Here is an 18,205-nt window from a genome sequence, read left to right on the forward strand (position 1 = left end):
TTGATGCCAAGCAGAGACTGTTTGCTGAGAAAGCAATAAATGACGTGGTTTTTGAAGCAAGCTTGGGCACTCTCCATCAAAACTCTGTTAAAATAAATTGCGTATGTCAATGTCTAAGCCCTCAAATTACCACGCAACCGGGAACAAGTAATGGCAGGACTTCATCCTTCTCCAGTCCGCCTCCGTAGCGAAACAGTTAGTGTTATTAGCTACCAACGTCGGGAGCGCGGGTTCGATTCTCGGTATTGCCAGAAATTTAAGAATGGCAGGAGGGCTGGTATGGTTAAAATGGTACATGCAGTTCACCTGAAAAGAACTGCACCACCTCGGGATGGGGACACGAGTTTTTAAAATCCTTCTCCACATTTAATTGTTGTTTCCTACTCACAGTGATAACTCACTAATCAACAACCAACATCAGGATTTATCAGCGGTGACTTTTTTCAACACTTTCGCCGATTGAGGATTTTGAATTTTGAATGATTTTGATTACCTTATTTCTTTTTTTCTTTCTGTTTAATCAATACATAATTACTAACATCCTTTGCTTTAAATGATTCAATATGCATTTCCCTACTTCTACTGTCATGCTAACCACTTTCATATAGGTAGTGAAGAGGTTGTGTGTAATGGCAGACTGATATACTTAGGTAAGCAGGGAGGTATCTGGAAAATATATTTAAAACACTTACTTTCATGTAGTCTCATAGGAGATGAACAAGAGTTTCAAACATTTCAGTTATAGCTTCGCTGATAGTTGCAGGCGAGATGATGACAGAGAACTTCAAATAAAAATTTCTTCCTGTAGCATAGTACATTAGGGTTAAGGCTAATCTTTCATTAACAGGGATGCATTCCCTCATGTTTGTATTCTGCCTTCTCGAGAGTGGTTCTACCATCTGTAATAATTTTATGAATGTCCTTTCTTTCATTCTGAATTAATTGTAAAAATCTTCCGCATCTGTCAATCTGATTTCTGTCAGCAGCCTCAAATGAGAATATTCTTCACGTTTTTTCAACCACTCTTCCATCCACCAATTTCGCTGAACTCGACAAACACTTCCCATAGCCTATGGCTACACAATCTTTTTTTTTTTTTTCGATCGTCCATGTTTCCAAAACACACAATGCAACAAAAATTCACTTCAAAAGAAGCAATTTAAATAGTCCGAATGGTAGAAACAAACGTTCTGAGCACATTTATTGATACAATTATTGACAATAATATTGACCGTGTAGGGTATGGCGATATTGACGGTGATATTGACAGGAGTAAACGACTGTATTGACAGTAATATTGTCAATAATATTGATCGTGTAAGGGCTGCTTTAGAGTTGCGTGTGAATGTTTTAAAAATGTCAACACATTGAAGCTCTCGCCCAACCTTGACTTTGGGCTGCATAAAATGGTCGTGTATCCTGCGATTTAGTTTAGGTCAGGGGAATATTTCCACTGTTGTAAGTTTGTGTGTATGACTAATTCCTGTTTGGGCTACCATGGATATGTTCAATAGTCTTTCCTCTTTGATATTGTTGATTGGTATTGCCACCTGTCGATTAGTTAGAGAATTATTAGAAAATGTGAGACACTTGGTATTGCTTGGCAAGATGTCCTCGCGCTGTCATGATAGAAATTGAAGCAGTTGTTTTCCATGCGTTCTTGTGTTCATCATCATCACCATCATCATTTTCCAGCTCCAGTTTCCTGTGTGGTGTACAAATGTTCGTTTTCTCTGCCTGTCTTCATACATTGTCTTTTCCAGGATATCTTCCAATCTGCGATCTCTCTCCTCCACATCTGATTTTATTGTCTGTCCAGTTGGTCTTTTTCCTTGGACAGTAAGGTATTTTCACTGTTTACGCTTCTTTGTTACACTGGTAAATAGGTACCTCAATTCCAGCTACCTTCTTATTTACTTTATTTCCAATTTTGCCCTTTCAAGTAGTGCCATTCATAGTTCTAATGAATCTCATTTCTGTTGCCAGAATTTTTTTATAGTCATTGTTTAGTAGAGTTCTCATATTATTTCTTATATTTATTCATAAATGTGCCATGAGCACCACGAGTTGTTTGAATTGAAAACAGAATTGAGGATACTGGAGGAAGAAATGATCAACAATTCCAGTTATGCTAATCATGCAATTTAAAAATCATAATATACCATTTTTTCAAAGAAATGTAGAAAATATAAATATTGATATTGACTCGTAATTCGTAACTTTTAAGATAGCCGTGTTCCTCATTCTTTTTGAATGCGATAATGGTTTTTAAATATGTTCACAAAAATAGCATGCAAAAGGATTTGAAGTAATCCTGAAAAATTTGGGTTGAAACCAGTGGGTGAAGAATGGGCTGGGACTCCTGAGGTTTTTTTTTGGAATTTGAGGAGGAAATTGAAGCTAATGGCACATTTGGCTTGAGTAAATATGGTATTTATGTGGTTTTTGTTTGTTACCCAAATGGCAGATTACACTAAGATTACACTAAGTACAGAATTGTACATAAAAGCAATGGTTCTTTGGGTGAGAGTGTACAGTACCAGAAAATTAATTTTGAAGTATTTTTTGATTTTCAGGGAATCATCTGTACAAATATATATACATTTTTCTATGCATGCCTGTACATGGTTTTTATACATATATTACATCATCATCTTCCTAGTGTTTTTCCGGCACAGCAGCAGGATCCGCTTACATATATTACATTTATACAGTAAAATAAAAAGACCAGTTTCATTTGCTTGGAACATTTTCTTTGGTATCTGTGAGCCATGTTGGCAGTTTTTCAATCTACAGCTCTGTAGCACTCTATAGCTGACTATACTAATTTGTACACTCCATGAAATGAAAGCTGTGTGGGTGGTATTGTTGTTCTGTAACAGTATTTCTGTGTATAAAAAGTTCTGTGTATATGCTGTCACCATATAGGCCTTGTTACATTAATGACTACCTATTCATCTCCTTTTTCATTCTGAGAAGGAACCAAATGATGCCACACTATTGTATTTCAGGATGCTTAGTACCCTAATGGTGCTCAGATAAGATGATTCTTCCAATAAAACATTTCTGAAGGACAGGTCGGCATACAATGTACCTGTGCAATCATAGCTTTCAGCATGTGCGTACATGAAATTATTTAGCTCTGATGAATTATGAAAAATGCTGCCACGTATTGCTGGCCTTCTTTGAATAATTATACTCATTACGGGTTGTAGGTGCAAGCCAACTCTGTTTGAATACGTTCGGTTTGCTCCAAGGGAACTGAACAATTAACGACCAAGCTAATTTGAACCCGTCAGCCATAAGGCAATCGCATAATTGTCCCTCCCACTTGACCTTTGCCCACCTGTTGAATTGTAAATTAGAAGAAACTTTAACTCAGAACCCAAGTTTTTTGAACTGAAATGGAGTTTCAAGGAATTTAAGGCATCAACCATAGAAATCTGTTCTGTGGTTATTGCTCATTTTACATTTAATTAATCATGATACTTAGAGAAACAGTAATATTTTTAACAAGGTCCTGGGTTTATGATTGAAAGAATGAACAATTTCTCAGGATCATACGAGTACTAAACTGCGGGAATTACTTATAAAGATTATGATTATTATTTGATCTTGAGAACTTACCCTGTAATATGCTACCATCCATAGGTATGCTTGAAGGCTAGATTTGATAAGGCCAGCAACTGACTGCGTGTTGATTTATGAATTCTATCTCCCTTTCATTTTTTTTTTTTTTTGAGATGTGTCAATTTTTTCCTAATTAGTTACATACTGTACTTGCCACACAAAATACTCTGCACTTTTCCCATAAACTTTACTGTTAGAGATAATGTTTATGGCCTAGTACATACGCCATTCTTTTGCTACATTGCCTCTCAGTATTTGTGGAACTCTTCCAGCAGTGTTCTTATCATGGTAATCGCAAAGGAAATTTAATTAATATTTAATTTTTTTGACTGTGTTCTTGAAATAAACTTTCAATATACAAGGGTTGGGCATAAGTCGTGGCAGCTATTTTTTTTCCTGGCATTTGCACAATGTTACCATACAGTGGTAATATGTCCTGGAAAGCGTAACACCCATAGTACATGGATACTGCACAAGGTGGCAGTGTGTTGGACAGGTACCACGCACAGGGCAATGGGACTTCCGGCTCCGTGCAGAATGGATGTGACGAGGCAAGAACAAAACTTATGTACATCAAACTGGCCGTTCACCGGGGTTGCAATACCAAGGAATGTCATTGAGAACTTATGGAAGCTATGGGGAATAATGCCCTTCTGTACTGAACTGTTGCAAGATGGGCACCAGCATTTCAGCATGGACGCGAAACAAGCAACGACGTGTAACAGTCCGGAAGACTTGTTTGTGTCCGGACTGATGTGCCATGAGCAGTAATTACCCAGTGCATGGACGTCGACAGTAGAAAAATGAGCCATCCACAGAATTTTACGGGAAGATCTACATCAGCATAAAATTCCACCCTGCTGCGTGACACATGCATTCGCTGATGTGCACAAGTGGACATGGTATGCCAGTCTACATGGCGACATGTGGCTTACAACGCTAGAAAAACAATTCCGTACAAATGCCATAAGACCAGGTTGGTCAGAACGGTGTAATCAACTCTATACCAAATATCAGAACTTGCACAATGAAACAACAGATGATGAGTTGCTAAAGGCTGTAAATAAATCTAGGGGGGAGAAATGACAGAGAATTACTGCGTGGATGGACATCACACACACTAGTAGCCGTAATGACTGGAACTTCATAAGAATGCTTGCTAGAGAGACTCTACCATGAAATACAGTTTACAAATTAATCCAAACACCATTGCCTATGGACTGACACAAATCTCTAAAGTGAAGATGGATAAGGTACAGCCCGGAAGTGTTAAGAAGCAACTAAGGATGAAAAGATCATAGTTGACATCTGGAGTATTCGCATGAATTCAGTACAGTATCAGTACTGTAGAACTGGACAAAGCCTTAACCAGGATAAAAATAAATAAAGTGGCAGGTTTTGATGAAATCTATGCAGAGTTTATATAGGCCATAGGGCTTGGAACAAAACAATGGTTGGTCAACTTCTTCAGTGAAAATTTACAAACTGGTAAATTAAGTAAGATGTTGAAACAAGCAAAATTGCCATCTTTAAACCAGGAAAAGAAGGAAATTATGCTTCACATTATCGATCAATGTCACTCTTTAGCATAATCTGCAAGATGCTAGAAAGAATGATACCAATGTGTATCCAGGAAGCAATTGAGAGTCATCCTAGTCGAACAAGGGGTTTCAGAAAAATCACAGTTATTGTAGTCAGGTATTAACAAATACTAGAGATTGAAGTGGACATGGTATGCCAGTCTACATGGCGACATGTGGCTTACAACGCTAGAAAAACAATTCCGTACAAATGCCATAAGACCAGGTTGGTCAGAACGGTGTAATCAACTCTATACCAAATATCAGAACTTGCACAATGAAACAACAGATGATGAGTTGCTAAAGGCTGTAAATAAATCTAGGGGGGAGAAATGACAGAGAATTACTGCGTGGATGGACATCACACACACTAGTAGCCGTAATGACTGGAACTTCATAAGAATGCTTGCTAGAGAGACTCTACCATGAAATACAGTTTACAAATTAATCCAAACACCATTGCCTATGGACTGACACAAATCTCTAAAGTGAAGATGGATAAGGTACAGCCCGGAAGTGTTAAGAAGCAACTAAGGATGAAAAGATCATAGTTGACATCTGGAGTATTCGCATGAATTCAGTACAGTATCAGTACTGTAGAACTGGACAAAGCCTTAACCAGGATAAAAATAAATAAAGTGGCAGGTTTTGATGAAATCTATGCAGAGTTTATATAGGCCATAGGGCTTGGAACAAAACAATGGTTGGTCAACTTCTTCAGTGAAAATTTACAAACTGGTAAATTAAGTAAGATGTTGAAACAAGCAAAATTGCCATCTTTAAACCAGGAAAAGAAGGAAATTATGCTTCACATTATCGATCAATGTCACTCCTTAGCATAATCTGCAAGATGCTAGAAAGAATGATACCAATGTGTATCCAGGAAGCAATTGAGAGTCATCCTAGTCGAACAAGGGGTTTCAGAAAAATCACAGTTATTGTAGTCAGGTATTAACAAATACTAGAGATTGAAGAAGGGTTCCAGAAAAGACTGAAGACTGGTGCAGCTTTTGTCGACCTTACATCAACCTCTTGCACGGTCTGGAGAGAAGGACTGTTGCTCAAGTTTCTTCAAGTTATCCCTTGTCAGAGGCTACCATGCTTACTGAACAATATGTTATTCTACCACCCCCTACCCTGCTACAATAACACATCAACACAATACACGTCATATACACGCAGATACTTACCTCACTTACCTCTCTTCATAAATTGCTGTGGATGGACTGGAACGAACTAAAACAGTTCGGAGCTGGACCCGTGTGTAGACAAAAGGGGAGTGAAAGGACAGGAAGGCAAGAACCCGTAACCTCCATGAATAAAAGAATGGACCAAAATAAAATGGGGTTTATTACAAACACACACAATATTAAAAAGAAAGCAAAAATGGGAAGCTGCATTAAAAGTTACTTACACAACTGCAGAAAAGTGGAACATCAAGGAGTATCCCGTTCAATGACAGTAAGTTTTGTGTTACACGGCGACAGTACACATGATCGCATTATTCACTTCTGTATGACCACATAAAAATACAAACTCGTTTCAGAAAAATAATGTGACGTGGAACATGTTATCGAAGGAATCAGAAAATAACCACGAAAGGAATAATGCAGTTGTACTAATGCGGACCGCGCACATACCGACAGTTAGCATCCGTGCTCCAAACAAGCGTCCACTTGATGCTAGTGCGTCACAACAACAATGCCAAAGCACAGCCTCCCAAAGGAGCAGAAGCAAAAGAACAAGATGATGTTGCCACAGTTACAAAGACAAAAACTAATCGCTGACAATGGAGCAGATAACGGCCTAGAAATATAAAATAGCACATCACACATGGCCCAAACCGCCTAACTAAAACGAAAAATAAAATAAAAATTAAAATTACAAGATACGGAGAGTACTATAAACCGTACACACTCAGACAGTACAGACACACACACACGTATGAACAAGAAGAGAGACCCAATATAAAATCGACCCAGATCAGACCGGTATGTCAAGGCGCGACATATACTTTCGCAAAGGATAGCGACGAATATCATGGACTCACGAGCATGATTCGAACACCACAAATACAATGCTGGACCGCCGCAAAAATAGGCAAGGCTGATCGAAATATAATTGTAGCAATCACAACATTCGTCGACTCGCTACCCGTGACATCCAAATTGCCTCACATGGACACACATTGATTAAACCTCGTAGCGTCAAATCGCACAATATATCAATGCTCAGCCATGATTCTGAACGATGAGGAAACAGAAGTGCATGGTCTCAAAATCCACAAACACACAGGCCCAAACAAACAGATAGGTAAATACCGTTTTCCGTTCTCACGCGTTTGCACACAAACAAAGAAAGACAAATTTAAAACACACACAAAATTAATTAACTAAGAGCCTGCAAAGACAGGTGATAAAAGACTATCGAAATACAATCACATAGAACCGTTCTTGTAACTATGGCACGTAAAATGAAATAAAATGAATGAATACCTAGGAACAGCAATCAGGAATCTTGAAATATTTACGTCATTCGAAATAATGACTATCAGCAGAGAGCCGAGCCTTGAAACAAGTTTATCCACAATAATAGCAAATTCGTAGATCAAGAAGCACATTTTAAATCCCAGTTTGTTCATCATTTTCGATCCCTCCATTGTTGGTATCACGAGCAGACCAACTTAACACTCGGAGAGTGAGAGACAGACTGTATCAACACAGATGGCTGGAGCGCCATCTTCTGTGAGAAACTGCCAGTACAGTTCCTACAAAGGACCTAGCTAGCATGCGAAAGTTACTTCCACAAATGGAGACTCCAGCCAAATCCAAGTAAAACAAAAGTAACAGCATTCCACGTGTATAATATGAAGGTAATCGAAAGCTACATGTGGTTTCTAACAGAACTGAAGTCTCCCACACCTTCTACCTACCAAGCTTGATAGCTGTAGTCGCTTAAGTGCGGCCAATATCCAGTATTCGGGAGATAGTGGGTTCGAACCCCACTGTCGGCAGCCCTGAAGGTGGTTTTCCATGGTTTCCCATTTTCACACCAGGCAAATGCTGGGGCTGTACTTTAATTAAGGCCACGGCCGCTTCCTTCCCATTCCTAGCCATTTCCTGTCCCATCCTCGCCATAAGACCTATCTGTGTCAGTGCGACGTAAAGCAACTTTGAAAAAATAAATAAAAAAAACACCTTCTACCCCAAAAATCTGGGAGTCACAGTGGACCGATCCTTGTCATTCAAACAGCATTGCCTGAGTTTGTCAAAGAAGCACTAGTACAAGAGTACTAGTGGGGAGCAACTGGGATTCAAACACCCTTGCTCTGCTTCAGTTTCTCTTGCTTACTCAGCTTGTGAGTACTGTGCTCCATTGTGAGAAAATAGCGTGCATTTGATCAAGGTTGACGTCCAGCTCAGTGAATTCGTGAATTGTTACTGGCACAGTGAAGAGCACACCTACTCAGTAGCTTCCTGTTCTAACAAACATTGCTCTGCAGATCGAAGGAGAAAAACAGCGAAACACAGTTGCTCAAGAAGACTAGCACACAGTAACTCACTCTCGTACAATGCCGTACTGGATCCACCAGTGGTGCAGTTAAAATCCCAGAACCCACTCTGGACTGATCTACATGCACTTCAAAAATTCATTGCAACAGCAGAACGGAGACAGCGATGGGAACAGTGCTTGCAAGAAACAACAGTGTCCACCCACCAATACCTTTCTGATCAAGGACCCAGCAAATTAAATGCCAGGTTTCCATCTTCAACACGAGTGGTCAAAACTCATCCGGATCAGAACAGGCCATGGCGGGTGTTGATATATGAGGTAAAAATGGGGATATCTTGAAAGTGTTGAGAGAGAGTGGGGTGAATAGGGTGCTGAGAAACAGGCATTGCTTCATATTGTTGAGAACTATCCACTATCAGCCTTTACGAATGGATGATATGCCCTGCATCATGTGACACAAAGTACAGTGGATTGGTTATCGAAGCTGGACATTCCAATTTTTTTTAATGCTTGTTGTTTAAAGAGGCCTAACATTGAAGGTTATCAGCCGGCCAGTTTTTGTATTTTAACTTATAAGTGTGTGTACAGTATATATGTATATATATTTATTCATTTTATTATACTTACAATGCTAGTAAATGCTATACAGTAATAATTGTGGCATATGATGTTAGAGGCGTGATTGCATGTCACTTCGTTTCACTTTCCTGCAGAGACAGTTACATCATGCCAGTAGGGACAAACACCCGGATCTTCTCAACAGTGTCGTCCTTCTCCATGACAGTGCAAGACTGCATGCAGCAGAGACTGTGGGGAGGAAAGTTCAGCACTTGAGGTGGAAAGTACTCAAACACCCATCATACTAACTGAATCTGTCTCCATGCAATTTTGACCTCATCCGCAAAGTGAAAGAACCATTGCATGGGAGACAATTTGGGACACGAGAGGACATTGCCAACGCTGTGAAACATGAGTTTGCAAAATTCACGCATGGTGAGGTGACTGGTACCCGATGTCTCCCGCATTTCTAGCAACATATTGTGGACAAAGTAGGGGATTACTGTGCGGGTTTACCGTAAAGGTTGCTGTACACCCTGAGAATAAACATTATGTAGCACAAGGATTTCAGGTTGACAGATTTCTTGCTTTATATCCTTCACCTGGTAAACCTCCTCGGCTTTATTCATACATTCAACAGCACCTTATGCTCCCCACTCTCATCTGTACATTCCCATTTGTCTGGTAGAACATGCATTCATGCAAAAAAAAACAAAAAAAAACAAACAATAATTGCCATGATTTATGCCGCTACCCTCATATATTGAAAGTTTATTATGAGTACAGTATGATGGTGAAAAATAAATATGCATTGTATTGGCCCACTACAGGTTACTTGAGTGCACTCTACGGTTGTGGATGGCAGTAGTTCCAGACCTGTTACTTAAATCCTTCCCAACAGAACAAATATGACCTAAGCCTCCCTAGCTTAATTGTCCTTGGACACAAAATTGGAAGGTTGTGGGTTCGGATCCCACTGTTGTCTAGTTGGCCATTTTTGTTCCGTATTTGAACATCTCTTGTGTAGTATTATATGCACTGAACATGAACTAATATGTTGAAATTTTATTTCAAACACTGTATATTTGTTGCAAGTTTACAGTTCATAAAGTCTTTGTGACCGAGTGAGCTGGCTGTGCAGTTTGGGCCATATAGCTTGCGAGTTCGAACCCCTGTCGGCAGCCCTGAAGATAGTTTTCCATGGTTTCCCATTTTAAAACCAGGCAAATGATAGGTCTATACCTGAATTAAGGCTATGGTTACTTCCTTCCCAGTTCTAGCCCTGCCCTGTCCCATTGTCACCTTAAGACCTGTCTTGAGTTGCTGCAACGTAAAAGCCAGTAACAAAGATTTTGTGAAAGATGTAAATTTTTTTAACTGTCTTGTAGGTGCGGAAAGCAGCTCAACATGCTGTGTGTGCTATTCTGAAGGGCAGCAGAATAATGCTGGAGGATAATCATCCACCTCACCATCCTGCTGCCGCTCACACGGCCAAGTTTTGTGTTCAGCAAGTGGAAAGTGGCGGGTCCCTAGGTGGTTCCACTACTACTCTGCATATTCTCACCTTGTTGAAGGAGATCCTAGCCACATTCCCCAAGGCTCAACTCAAGGTGAGCGTGTAAAGCATGTATGTTCTTTGACTGCCATACATGATAGATCTACTCTATGTACCTGTGTATTACTACCCTATTGATTTATTAGTTTTCTGAATTTTGAGGATATTTTTCTTCAAAAAAAGTTCTCAAGAATTGAAATTACTATGCTATCTACTGGTAATAAGAAATCGTAACAAAACAGCGCTGTTGGGCCTTGGCCTACCAAGCACCCACTGCTCAGCCTGATGGCCTGTAAGTTACAAGGTGATATGTGGTCAGCAGGGCAAGTCCTCTTGATTGTCATTCTTGGCTTTCTAGACTGGGGCCGCTCTCCTAAAACCCTGTACAGACGGAGACTTTTCTTGTGCAAGTACTAGTGCAATAACACAATGTTCTCGTGTGAACATGGAAATTGCTTTCCATCTGGTGGCAAGCAATGAACTTGCTTGTGGATTGCATGCCAACAAATGATGCCAGATATTGTGCCATCTTCCTAGCCACTGAAGTTTCATACAGGTTATTGAAGTAGTGCTATCAGTGTTTATGTGTGATAAAATGGAGTGTAGCAGACTCACAGTAGAATGTTTGCCTCCATTCATTTTCTGTTGATGGGAACTAGAGAAAAGAAACACAATATTGCCATGAAAATATCAGGTGAACACATGAAATGTAACTTCAAGCATACTCAATTTTTAATTAAAAAATACAGGCATACCTTAATGTATGTTTCTTTCAAAATGTTGTAAATTACTGCACATGTCTCAGGAATAGTTGTAGAGGTTGTACATCCAGGAATTCAAAATGAGAACATTAGATTTCTGTAGCTCTCTCCTGTTGCTAAAAATCGGAGAGTAATTACTAACTTATAAGGATAATCAATCATACAATCAATGCCGAGGTTATGTTACAAGAAAAAAACGTTTCAATCACTCAGAATTTTTAGGCAGTTACCTCTGTGAACGAGATATGTTTTCTCGCATGACTATATTTTGCTTCTTGAGTTTGGGCCCAACTAATTGTAGCAGTTTGTTGAAAGCCTGTTCATTCATCCTCAAAGAGCTCATGCAGGAATCAGTGTCCACTGTCCTCAGTTTATCATTGAGGAAAGTATGTAATTCATGTCAACCTCCACTCGCTGTAATATCCATGGTTTAGTCCACCATCTTCTATTCAACCACCGTTATTTTCTTCTTCGGCAGCATCGCAAAATTATCACAGAAATAATCGCTTGTACGGCAGCTACCACCAACTCGATTTTACGTTCATCCATTTTCCTGAGAGAATTTGTACCGTGTAAAGTATTGTGTGTTCATGTGCTACTGACAGAAAGCATACCAGTACTGTACATTGTACAATAAATGGTAATAACAGATTGCGCCAGTTCTGGTGCAAGAAATGTCTTTGTATGCACAGGGCTTTACCGCCAGATAGCTCCTCGATCATTCTCATGTGGACCTCGAATCAGTCCTCAGATCCAAGTAAAAATCTCTGACCTGGCCTGGATTTGAACCTAGGGCCTCCAGGTAAGAGGCAGACTTGTTATTCTTATACCGTAGGTCTGGCTCTGTTGGTAATATTTGTACATTGTTTAATTGTGTGTTCTACTATATTGGTTCCTTATATCAAGTTTTTTAACATGTTCATGATTTTACTTTTCTTCCCCTCTACTATAAGTGGAATTATTCTGTATTGTGGTAGATATTTGAAATATATGTCCTTTTAACAGCAGTGACAGTGTATTGTATTTTGGTGTTATTCTCTTTTACCCAGGAGAAGTCTCATTAAATTTGGTTTTTTGTCTCCAAGTTTTAGATCATACATTTGTTTTGGTAATCTGTTAGCATCTGTGCGTCACATACGTCCATACCATCTCAGCCGCTGGGATGTTATTCTGTCTTGTAGCCTTACAACTTGAGCCTGCTTTCGGATTTCCTCATTACAGTACTGTATTTAAATATGCTTGGTAGCATTTGATTGTGAGATAAATTATTTTCACCTTGCAGTATAAAGACCACGAACAAAGTACTGCAGTTTTTAAGGTAAAGTCTACTGCTTGTGAATTATTTTGTGTATATGTTGTAACTTTGTTTTACTGTTTTCTTTTAACACAATAGTGCATGTTTCTGTTCATTAAAATTTTAGATAGTTCATTTTTTTTGTATCAACTTATAATTTGCAAAAAAAAAAAAAAAAGAGAGAGAGAGAGAGAGAGAGAGACTACCGGTACTATATTATCAAAACATAATTCACTCAAATATAATTCACTTTCCATTTAGTTACAAACGCTGTGGATATCCACAACAAACGTATCTATAGGTTCATTTGTTTCTGCGAAAAAATGTACCTGTGAGGAATTTATACAATACCGTGCGTTCATTCTTTATTTTGAGCTACTGTACATTATGTACTCTACATGACCTGGTAAGCTCATCATACGAATTTAATGTAGCTATTGCTAGCCTGGTGCTGCTGTTGTAATGCAGACGCTCCATTGAGATTTGGTAGGAAACTGTGTATTAATGTACTGGAGGATGGTGTTGTGTGTGGTGTATGATTTTCTGGGATGATGGGGACAGCACTAACCCCAAGCCCCGAGCCAAGCGAATTAACTATTTAAGATGATGATAATGGCATGAGGCCTTCACAGAGGTTTGGTGCAGATATTTCAAGTTGGCGCCCTACAGGCCAATTCTAATGTTGAAAACGGCACATACACCTAGCCCTGGAGCCAGAGGAATTAACCATTGAAAGTTAAAATCCCTGACCCAGCCAGTAATCGAACCCGGGACTCCTTTGATGCAAGGCCTGCATGCTAACCATTTAGTCATGGAGCCAGATGCCATTTAAGTTTAAAATCTCTGATTCAGCCAGGAATCGAACCCGGGGCCCTCTGAACCGAAGGCCACAACCCTGACCATTCAGCTAGGCAGCCAGACACCTGCTAAGCTGAAATGCAGTTGCAAAAGCTATTCAGTTTATACAGTATTTAAATTTGTGTTTGGTAGGTAGTGAATCTTCTCATCTGGGTGTTGTACTGCTAACTAGACCACTTTCTTAGCTGAAATGGTCAGCATAGTGGTCTTTGGTTTAGAAGGTCTCGGGTATGATTCCAGCCGGACCAGCAATTTTAGCCATGCCTGAGCAATTCCTCTGGCGTAAGGACTGGGCATCATACTGCCACTCACCTCAGCAAAACATAACATTGGATACACCTCTCCATTTGGAGTTGGCATCGGGAAGGTCACTTGACCACAAAACTGGGCAATGTGAACATGTGCAACTCTCGATTCCACTAGAGTGTGGGAAAATTGGCAGAGAAAGAAGAAAAATCGTACTGCAACTGAGATAAATGTATGAAAAATGAAAATCCACAGCCTGTATCCAGTCATTTGACCAGATCAGGAATGGAATGAATGAAGCCCTCATCTAGCGGTGAGGATAGGAATTGTGCCGGCTGCTGAAGCCTATCGTAGTTCTCTGAGGCACTGATGAATGACTGACAGATGAAATGAAATGATATTGGAGAGTGTTGCTGAAATAAATGATGACAGGGAAAAGTGGAGCACCCTGTCCTGCCTCCGTTTTGTTCAGCACAAATCTCACATGAAGTGACCAGAATTTGAACGAAAGAACCCACCTGTGAGAGGCTGCCACCTGAACTGCAAAGGCTCTTGAGATAAATGTATGAATACCATAAATTTGTGAAAAATTTGCATGTTATTCCCCTCCCCCACAAGTTGGCACTGAAAAATGCCAGTGTTAGTATTTTTCAGGATTAGATTCTTCCTGCCCCCATAATACCTGGATCCAGTTATACTTCAGGTTTGCATTTATCATCAGTTACCTAGTTAGAAGAGAGGTGTGACTCATGTGTTAAGTATGGTTCAACAAGTTATTATCGCTTGTTCATGGCTAAAGTACAATAAATCTTTTCATTATTGCTGCAGAAATGATTGGAAATCTTGCTGTTGGAAGAAAATAAACTCTATGGAAATTGTATTCTCGATTGGTGAGAAAGCAAAATTTGTCTTAAAGACACAAATCTATATATATAAAATAAGAGTTTTGTCTGTACATTGCTCAGAATTTAAAAATGATGGTATTTCTGCATCAGTCGTGTCCACAGAAACAAGGAAATGCATTTTTTAATTTTCCATAATGTCTGTTTGTCCGTCCGTCTGTATGTACGTATGTATGTATACGCATCACAAGAAAACGGCTGAAGAGAATTTAATAAAAATAGGTATGCAAAGTCGGGGAATAAGTCGCTACAATCTAGGCAATTAATAATTTTATTCGCGCTGAGTGAAATGGTAGTTTAGGGGAAGGGCAAAAATTTAATTCTAAAATATTTGTTATTAGTGGTCGTATCGATACATACTACATAACTAAAGTTATATAGTGTTAAAAATTTCCAATCATTTATATCTTGTACATTGTTGCCGTACCGGCTATGATCACAGAGTTATTCATGAATTTGAATTTTTGTTACTAAGTGTACATCAGCGCTGGGTCACAAGAAGATTGGTAAACATAATTTAATGAAAATCAATATGTAAAGTCGGAGAATAATGAACTACAGTCTCCGCTAATAATATTGTTTTAAGACGTCCTAATATCACAGAGTCGAAGAAAAATAAATGTTAAGGCCTACAACATTGAAAGCTCTCAAAATTGATCAACAATAACATTACTTCGACCGTCGTTTGTTATGATGTGCTTTGTGTCTTCTCTTGCCTCTCATCTCCGATAGATAGGATTACTGCTGCATACCGTATTGTTTATTAAATTTGCTTTACGGCGCACCAAAACAGATAGGTCTTATGGCGACGATGGGATAGGAAAGGGCTAGGACTGTGAAGGAAGCGGCCTTGGCCTTAATTAAGATACAGCCCCAGCATTTGCCTGGTGTGAAAAAGGGAAACAATGGAATGCCATCTTCTGGGCTGCCGGCAGTGGGGTTTGAATCCACTATCTCCCGGATGCGACCTCACAGCTGAGCACCCCTAAGCACACGCCAACTCGCCCGGTCGTACCGAGTGTAACAGCAGCCTGCCTAAATATTTGCGGGAAGTAGCTGGGGAGTTGGATAACTTTCTTCTTTAGCATGTCCTTCCTCTGGTTCATAATTTTTCTGATACTCCTGGTACGTAACACACTGGTTCATCATAGCATTCGATTTATTCACCCCCTACTCTGAGGCACTGATTGGAATGAGAAGTGTGCATATTTAATGGAATAAGGGCAGAGGAGTGTTCACAGGTGTCTGCGGCCTGGTCATTCCAGCTCTGGGACTTTGCATTGTTAGATCGGCACTGTAGTACTGTTCGTTAAAAGAGAAAATATGCGGTTTTTCATTTGATCGAGTGTTTTATATGATAACATTGCTTTTAATCACTACATTCCTACTGACGTTTTTGTAATGACCTATGTTGACTTCAGTTAGGAAAACCACAAAGTCAGTATTTCTGAGAATCCCGTAGCGAAGCACGGGTACATTAGCTAGTAGTAATAATAAAGTTATTGATTTTATACCCTACTAATTAATTATATGGTTTTTGGGACACTGAAGTGCTGGAATTTTTTCCCACAGGAGTTCTTTTACGTGCGAGTAATTGTACCGATACGAGACTAACATTTGAGCACCTTCAAATGCCATTGGACTGAGCCAGGATTGAACTTGCCAGGTTGGACTCAGAAGGCCAGCACACTACAATCTGAGCTACTCTGCTTAGCAAACAAGCAACAATTAGTGAACATTTTGCTTCCAGGAAGCAAAGAATCCAGACATCGAAAATAGCCTGTGCAATTATGTGAACGGAAAGAGGTAATCCTGTTACTCCGTTACAACTTAAATGTGTCATATGAAAGCTTCGTCTATAGATAAGGAACTAGGTGTCATGCTCTTTAACGTTAGCCAGGCCTGGCTAACAATATTTTTGAATCACAATAGGCTTATGGAAGGAAACAACCAGGTAAAAGTGAACTTATCTTGCATTTTCTTATTCCTCTAGGTGCACAGCTCTCTTCAGACACACCGCACACACCGTGGAAGTGAGCTGCATGTTCCTATTTAACCACATAAATCTATCCTCTACCGGGTGAGTTGGCCATGTGGTTAGAGCCGCACAGCTGTGAGCGTGCATCCGGGAGATAGTGGGTTCGAGCCCCACTGTCGGCAGCCCTGAAGATGGTTTTCCATGGTTTCCCATTTTCACACCAGGCAAATGCTGGGGCTGTACCTTAATTAAGGCTACAGCCGATACCTTCCCACTCGTAAGCCTTTTCTATCCCATCGTCACAATAAGACCTATCTGTGTCGGTGCGATGTAAACAAATTGCAATCTATCTATTCGTGTATCTTGGCAGTTCTGGGATTCATAACCGGGCTTTGAAGGACAGCAGCTAATAGTGATACGTTTTTTGCTACAGAGCTTCCAGGAATTTATGAAGAAAAGGTGATAATTTTTAACTCACATGTTTTGTTATTGTAGAATCGTACTTGCTGTTATGGCAGTTCAAAATGATGGTGAGGGTAAAGATTATGGCGCATTATTATAAAATGAATTGATATGTTATGTAGGATTCATTTCTAGTAAAGAACACACAAATTAAAGCTAATTTGTAACTCAATTAAAAGGATTTTCCCTCCTAAAATGAGTAGGATAAATGGATTACTTGCATAAATACCACATTTACTTGTGTATTAAACCCCCCTGGCTTTTTGAGACGAATAAAATGAAAAAATAAATCTCGCATACAAGACACCCCCAACGTAATTCGTCAGAGAACAACAATGATTCCGCTTCAAATCGGGTACAAGCCTTACTACAGCTCTGATGATATCACCCAAATTTGTGAATAGTTTCATCTGCATGAACCACGCAAGTAAAACATGTGTCGAAGTTATGCGGTACATCTGTGTTCCATAGTTATGAAATATCTGCCTCCGTAGCGTAGGCCTACTGCAGCTCTGATATCGTACAAATAAGTGAATAGTTTTGTTTCTGACCCGCGCATTGCAAGGATGCATCAGTCATGCTATATGTCTGTTAAGAATGTCCGCCAGCGTAATGGTTAGCACATTTAGTTGGCGTTCTCAGGAGGCTGAGTTCAATTCCTGGTACCGTACTGCCTGAGATTTATGAATTGCAGGAAGGTTGATATGTGGTAAAAATGGCACATGCAACTCTCTTCCACTGGGGACTTGTCTACAAAGAGCTGCACCATCTCAGGGTGAGGAAATGAGTTTACTTTAGTTAAGAAATATTCATAGTTGTTCCTATTAATACCAGGCGAGATCATTAACAGAGTGATGTAACTGGGGCC

General features: G+C 39.6%; 1 protein-coding gene across 1 annotated transcript in view; it reads left to right on the forward strand.

Annotated features, from left to right (window-relative positions):
* Positions 1-18,205, forward strand: part of LOC136877378 (RRP12-like protein) — a 129,465-nt gene that overhangs the window by 39,722 nt on the left and 71,538 nt on the right. Inside the window, exon 6 of the mRNA XM_067151364.2 lies at positions 10,670-10,891. Coding sequence (XP_067007465.2) covers positions 10,670-10,891 — 222 coding nt within the window. The remainder of the gene's footprint in view (positions 1-10,669; positions 10,892-18,205) is intronic.

Source organism: Anabrus simplex, chromosome 7, assembly GCF_040414725.1.
Source record: "Anabrus simplex isolate iqAnaSimp1 chromosome 7, ASM4041472v1, whole genome shotgun sequence".
In the NCBI taxonomy this organism is placed as follows: domain Eukaryota; kingdom Metazoa; phylum Arthropoda; class Insecta; order Orthoptera; family Tettigoniidae; genus Anabrus; species Anabrus simplex.